This window comes from Girardinichthys multiradiatus, chromosome X (genome assembly GCF_021462225.1).
Source record: "Girardinichthys multiradiatus isolate DD_20200921_A chromosome X, DD_fGirMul_XY1, whole genome shotgun sequence".
NCBI classification, from domain to species: domain Eukaryota; kingdom Metazoa; phylum Chordata; class Actinopteri; order Cyprinodontiformes; family Goodeidae; genus Girardinichthys; species Girardinichthys multiradiatus.
Window position 1 is genome coordinate 20,191,498 of NC_061817.1, and position 7,596 is coordinate 20,199,093.

General features: G+C 36.7%; 1 protein-coding gene across 2 annotated transcripts; it reads left to right on the forward strand.

Moving 5' to 3' along the window:
- The first annotated feature begins 4,008 nt into the window (after positions 1-4,008).
- LOC124862710 lies at positions 4,009-7,396 on the forward strand. 2 transcript variants are annotated; one of them, XM_047356781.1, is made up of 6 exons: positions 4,009-4,206; positions 5,047-5,183; positions 5,311-5,557; positions 5,924-6,066; positions 6,184-6,398; positions 6,888-7,396. In XM_047356781.1, exons 1-5 carry the CDS (start codon positions 4,014-4,016, stop codon positions 6,385-6,387), a joined length of 924 nt encoding a protein of 307 aa, XP_047212737.1. In that variant the 5' UTR covers positions 4,009-4,013; the 3' UTR covers positions 6,388-6,398; positions 6,888-7,396. The 2 variants fall into 2 exon arrangements, with proteins under 2 accessions (XP_047212737.1, XP_047212738.1); XM_047356782.1 differs by lacking the exon at positions 4,009-4,206 and adding an exon at positions 4,419-4,499.
- The last annotated feature ends 200 nt before the right edge of the window (positions 7,397-7,596 follow it).

The window sequence follows — 7,596 nt, forward strand, 5'->3', positions numbered from 1 at the left end:
ATTCAGATGATTAGGTTCATAGCTTGTTTAGAGACCCTTTTAATGATATGCTAATTTTGTGAGATAGGAATTTTGGGTTTTCATGAGCTGTATGCCAAAATCATCCGTATTAAGACAATAAAAGACCTGAAATATTTCAGTTAGTGTGCAATGAATCTAAAATATATGAATGTTAAATTTTCATCATTACATTATGGAAAAATATGAACTTTATCACAATATGCTAATATTTTGAGAAGGACCTGTATTAGGGTGATAGCAAGGAAACCTTCCAACCTTAACTAAAACAAATTGTCACAATACCAGTGGAAACCAGAAATGTTCACAAATAATTTTTTTCAAATTCAAGTTACATTTCAAGTCTCTAAGTTGCAACTACAAGTCAAGTCTCAAGTCTTTCCCTCCAAGTGAAGTCTCAAGTGACTGAAATAAACATTCTGTCACTAAATCCATGACATCTTGTGAATCACAGGGTGTGGTTTCTTTTCATGATTTTGTATGTATACCACAAAATGTTTTATTTATTTTTTTACTGTTTTCCACATTAAGAATCTACCCACTGTTGCAATCTTGCGTGTATGACACCAACTATCACACCTTTGTGGTTGAAGCAGCTCCTTAATGAGTGCTGTCCACCCCTCAGGTCTGGGTTCCTATGGCAGCTGTTTGTCATGTAATAATTATCACAGCTTTTTAATTGCCTCCGTGTTTGGTCTTCAGAGGATAATATTTGTGTGAGTGTGCATTCCACCTAATGTCCCTCCTGTCTAATCATGATTAAGTGAGTTCTTAAGGGAATTCTGGTTTGATTAAGCTTTGATATGTGTTTACTTGATGATGATGGTGGCATGCAAAACAAGTATCAGTTCAGCTCTGGTCTCAGGTCTAGGCCTGTGGGATCTGTACTTTCTACCTAACTTTTGGTTGATGTTGATTATAATTGCTACTATAATGTGTTTAAATTTTCAGTGAGATTAAGTTTAATTACCAAAAGGGTACTCCTAGTTTAACATGAACAACATACATATTTAGATACGTTTAGTGTCATATGAACTATTTAAGTATGCTAAATATACAAATATGCAAGGGAGCAACTACCAAACAAAGAAAGAAAAGTTGCTAGGATTTAGTTCACCCAAAAAAAAAAAAAAAAAACTACCAATTTAAACATGTTAATTTCTGTAAAGTCCTAACCTCTTGAACATGGGAACTCAGAAACCATGCAGACCATTTAACTTGCTGAAGTCATTTGAAAATAATTGGATAATGATATTGAAATGTGTGTTATGTTAGAAATGTGCTCTTATTTAATTTTGTTTGCCCTGTGGTGCTCCTGTTCTGCTGAAACCTGGTAAGACACACAACCCTTCTGTTTCACAAACTCTGGCCTGTTGGTCAGGTAATCATCAATCCAGGCTTGTGCTGAAGAACAATGTTGGAAATCTGAGTGAAATTTAAAAGGTTGACTGAGCTGTAGCTGTCTGACATACTAGATAGCCTGCATCTAAATAACACTTCAATTTAAGTTTTAATGGTTTTGATCATTTGTGTTGCCTCACTAGCATGAGCTGCCAGCTATCAACCAGTTAAACAGTCCCAAAGAAAACTCCAAGACGTGTGGATCATATTCATGGCATTTACTTCAGTAATACATAAAACTGAAACAATACAATAAATTACATTTTGGTTTAAATAGCAACTTCAATTGTAAAATAATAGATAAAGTTTATCAATTAATTCCAAACAAAGTCTGGATATGTCACTACAATGAAAGCTAAACACATTAATATCTAGGCCTGAAACCTGGCCTTGGTCAAAAACATTGCCATTTAGCTTAGCAAAATTATGCTAACATTCATATGGTGACCTTGACAAAAAACTAAGATATAACATTTAGCTGGTGCAATTGGCATTTTACAGTCTGCAAACCTTTTTGTAAGAATAATACACACAAGCAATGCTTTAGCCAGGATTGGAATGACTGACAGCCTTCATCCAGCAGCTACCACCACTAGCAGGAAACAAGAACAAACAATGGACTTCCTGCCACCTGACTAAATAACCTCCATCAATCAGGAAATGAAAAAAAACGACCTGACACAAAATAACTACAAAAATCTTCACTAAATTCTTGGGGGAGCAGCACATAATTAAAAATAAATTACGAGGATGTCTATTTTTTATACTTAAGTATGGGAATATGTGATTCAGTCCACTTTTCATTGATTTCTTTATGAAAATCTAAGTTTTATGTTTCAGCAGAACAGGAATACAGCATTATCTCTGCAAAACTGGAGACAGTGCAGAAACCCTCCATCCAGATTGTTTTTGATGCTATTTACAAGTTTGATGCAATTATTCTTTATCAAAACACAAATAAAAAAAACAACTTTAGCATTTTTCTGTGCAAATTCAAATGAAAGCTGGAATATAATATTTTAAACTTTTTCTTTTTATATACGTATATTATGTTGTTCCTGTACCTTTTGGGTAGTTTTCCTTTTTGGTAGAGTTAAATCTATTAATCCTTACACTTGCCAAAATCTTCAGAGAGGTGTTTAGAAGTTTGGATGGTTTTTCTTTTTAACTGTCTTTATCACCTTAATGTGGTTGTTAGAGAGCCATACTCTTTACATTTCAATGGGTTTAAACTTACATCAACTACTGTCACAGGATTGCAGATGTTATATTTATTTTAAGCCAACAGCCCTTTAACTGAATCTGTCATAGTGTTACGTATGGCTCTGACCCACATGCAGAATCACGCTCAAGCGAAATGGGTACAAGTTTGAAAAAAGGTTTATTTAAGGAGAATGGATCGGTATGGTGTGCAGGAACAACTGAAAGGAAAAACGACAGGTAAGTGGCACAGTAAACGAAACCGGAACTTAAATGTGAAATGTCTCTTACTAGGAGGGAGTAGGCAATCAGCGGTTCAGTTCACTAAGAAGAACAAAGAACAAGTTAAACGTTGTCGAAGGCAAAGTACACATAAACTTAATTAATTTGAGGCTGGCTGAGTAGCTACCACAGAGGCTAATACTCAAGCGACAAGATGCTGGCTGCTTCCTGCTTAAGTACTCCAAGACTCAATCACCGAGATGGAAAACATCTGTCTCCACCACTGCTGAGCACTACCGCCTACTAGGAGTCAAAAAACACAGACAAAAACATACAACAGAAACTCCAGCCCCGACAATTTCTCTACTACACTGTAACATTTATACCTAATAAAGAACTACAGGTTCTATGTTTTCTGCAAAAGAAAGTAGGATATTGACTGACTCAGCATCTATTCAGATTAAAATAGTAGTAAAATCATTTAAAGGGAACTACAAGGAAAGATTTAGAATGTCTGTGGTGACCTTAATGAAAACCAAAGTTTTCAAGCAGCCACTCAAAAAGTAGATTTGAAACAACTGCTTGTATTTCACTGCAATTCATATGCATGTTCGTTGGTGTTCTGGCTGGTTTTGGTTGAAGTATTTGAGCTTTGGTGATTTCTATTGTTAGAGAGCACTCATGCTGATTCACAGACTGTTAACACACTGAAGTCAGTGTAACACAAAAAGCTGCGTGAGAAAGTAAAAGTGTCAGTGTTGATGCAGCTTTCGGTTTGCGTTGGATTCAACTTGTTTACCCTAATAAAGATAGCATTTTTCACCCACTTTTGCACTTTTTGAAAAAGCATCTCAATTTCTGGTAGCATCAATGAGTGTTTTCTGACTTTCCTTAGGCTGCTTTAAGCCTATATAAAACTGACCCAGGAAGAAATCTGAAATTTCCAGATTTTGCATATTTCATGTAATAACTAGAGTCAATTTTCCTCCATGGATGGATAGATGGGTGGATGATAGATGGATGAATAGATAGATAGATAGATAGATAGATAGATAGATAGATAGATAGATAGATAGATAGATAGATAGATAGATAGATAGATAGATAGATAGATAGATAGATAGATAGATAGATAGATAGATAGATAGCGCTGAGGGGAGAAAATAATAAAAATGAAGTTTGCACTAGTGAGCTGGTCGAAGGGAAAGGATAAAGATGCTCTCAGTATTATCCCCGTAAATTGGATTGTAGACTTTGATCCTGAAAACTCTAAAAAGGAGTATCTTATTGAGTGCCGCAGCATTGGTTGCAGGAGGCCTACGAATGGGTGGCTGGTTGAACCTGCACACATACTGCAGTTGGCAGGCAAGTACAGTGCTTATTATGATTTAAATTTTGTTTACTGTTGTTAGTCATGCAACATTAATGTTGATAGCAATTTTCCCGCTGAGGTTTTGGCATCACTGGCTAACTAACGTTTGCTGTAAACGTCTGCTAGCTAGTAGGGCTGAGCGATTTATCATTTTCTGTTTGAAATTGCGATTTCAGACAACACGATCACGTGATCGCCAAAGCTGCGTTTTTTTTGTTTTTTTTTGGCTGCTCTCCAGACGGACCCAGGATCTGCTCTGTCAACTATTGCATGACAAAAAAGTCAGGTGAAAGTGATGCTCAGGCCCACAGTAGCAAACAGTCTACAATTACAGCATCCTTTGCCAGTGTAACTCCATATGACATGAGCAGTAAAAGACACCGGGAGATAAGGACTGCCATAACGTACTACATTGCCAAGGACATGGTGCCTGTTAACACGGTCACCAAATGCGGGTTTAAAAACCTTCTCCACAAGCTAGTCAAGAGCTAGATAACGTTAGGTAGCTAGCAGAAAATTCAAATGAAGCTGGACTAATATGAATAACAGCTGTCAGCTAGCTAGCTATTTGCTATTATTATTTTAGCAACCGTTAGCTAGCTAGCTAGCATTTGAGCTAGCAAATGAAGCAGGCCTCGCGTGATTATTGGACAAGTCCCGCTTCATTTGAACTTTTAGCTAGCTAGCTAACAGCCATTAGTCACATAGTGTCACTTATAAATTTTTAATTGGCAGTGAAACATTAATTAAACACCTATTTTTAAAGACCTAAATTGAAGAATGTCAGCTAGGATTTGTGTGAATAAGAATACTAAACTGTTCCACCTCAACAGAAAAGGAGTCTACACTTAAGATTGCTGAGCAGAAACTCCTGCAAGAGGACCTACCAATGAGCAAGAAGAGAAAGAGGGTACTCAACAAACTCTTCCTTGACACACCTAAGGAAACTGTTGAACAAGTTGCAAAAAAGGTAATGGGGTTCTTTTCATTACAGGTGTTTTGATCATATATATATATATATATATATATATATATATATATATATATATATATATATATATATATATATAGTTGATTTGAATATGTTTACCCAACAGAAAAACTACAAATTCATTGCTGCAAGACAGTCTGAATTTGAGGTTCTTTCCCAAGAAGAACATAAAGTCACCCTAGTGGAGACTGCTTCAGAGGCACTTGAGGATGAGATCCGGGCCCTCAGGGAAGAGAATAAAAGACTGCGGGACCAGCAGAGTGTAGGATCTTCCGCAGCCATTAAAGATCTTGAGATTCAAGTCAAGGCCTTGAACAAGGAGAACAACAGACTGCGCCAAATGGCACTTAAAGGCAACTATCTCTTCATTTATACAATCTTTATACACAGGTAAAACACCGTAATTATCCGTGAAATCCATGTCCGCTGTGTTCAGTTGAAACCAGCAAGCAGCAGATGGAAGTTCCTCCTATTTGATGACGCGGCGAAGCGTTGCCGCTTGTTGCCAAATGCCAACGCGGAGTTTATGGGGAATGTCAAGCGGGCAAAAGCACACAAACGAGGCGAAATATTCGCAGAATCCGCGTTTGGTGTGAACGCACCATTAGACTTAAAGACACCAAAAAATGAGTGGAGGTGTATTTTGTTCTTCAGATCTTAAGCACTTACAACTTGTTTGGATTCCTGTTGTAGTAAATTATGTGGGCCATATTTTCCAGACATTCCATCACTATTAGTGGCTGTGAAGACCCTCGTTTTGGATAAGATCACAGAGAGCTCAAGCGATGAAGGTGAAAGTAAATATGAGACCAGTGTTGCTCAACCATCACCTGCTCAACTCGCATCTCCCAAACCAGCATCAGTAAGTGCATTTTTGTAACGATCAGTTAAAAACATAAAACATTCATTCACTGGTTGTTGTTTTCTTTTTTTTTTTTTTTTTTTTGTATTCCTGTTTGTCTTTCTTACAATTAATAAGGTGCAACTAGGGAATGATGACTCCACCAGAGTGTCTGCCCATTGTTGGGAGACTGCAAAAGCACAACCCACAGTGAAAGGAATGGCCCGCACCCTTTTGCTGGGCCTGTTCAGCGTTGATGTCCTGCTGAAGTCCAACCTGACGGGTCAACAAGGTCAATCCATCTGCAGATCGACGTCAGCCTCTGGACCCCAAAAAGCTTAAAGCTTTACTCGGTAAGAATAAATATTTAATAGAATAATATATTTAGCAGTTATTGTAAATGGGAACACAAATAATAGCGAAACAAATGGATGAATAGAAAGCTTTAACAGTTTTGATATTGTTTTAGATATAAAGTGATTTTTACATCTTGTTACGATACATTAAACATTTTATCAGCATTAAAATAGATCCCTTGTTGTAGCATTAAAATCCCAGCACCAATTCACCTCCTATAGGCAGATGCCAGGCTAGGGCAAAGTACATTTGCTCTCACTGACCACAATGCTACCTGGAAAACAAAGTAGATACATTTATAAAACCTCACTATAAAAGCCAATTGGAGAATCTAAGTCCTTCCTGAGTTCCTTTAGAAGGTAGTTCTGATTTCAGACTTTAGTAATTTTAGGCAACCCACTGAGGAGCAAGTACTAGGCATACAACAAAAATATTACCTTGTCTTTGCTCTTGCAACAATGTCTTTGTGTCATTATCTTTTACAGAGGCAGTTGTTCAGCAACACCCAGGGGCGAAGATTCCGGATATACGAACGGCCATAAACAAAAGGATCTGTGAGTTAAGACACCAGGAGAAGAAAAAGACCATGGACAGCTGAAGGACTGGCCAAGGCTGCACAGCGAGCCTTGATAACTTAACATGTTAGAACCAAAACAGCGTGCATTGTTGTTCTGTTCTTTCCAGTGACTGATTGCTCTGTTTTCTGTTGCACTAAAGACATTTTTTTTATTACAATGACAGTTGTCCTATTGGAAATGTTTTGTTTTTTTGAAAGTATTTTTGTTCATTTATAGTTGTTTTTTCCACGTATTGAATCACATAAAATATAACATCTGTAAAAGAAAATATGTTTTAGCTTGGAACTGCTGATGTTGACATGGTACATCCCTACCTGCAAACAGTTTGCCATTTGCTAAGCACATTATGCACAACCATGGAGACATGCCTTTCGTTTTGTTTGTTGGTCAATGTCCCTTCAGCTGCTGCTTTTAAAATAAACTAATTTAGTTTATGTGAACTATATTCATATATTGTTCAATATGTTATATTTGACAATATATGACAGTGTACATAAGATTATTTCATATTTACCATGCATACAATATATAATTATATGAAATATATTATTTAATTTAAATCAATATATTTTTCAACATAGGTAAGACATATCTTCCCATATATATGTGATTGCAT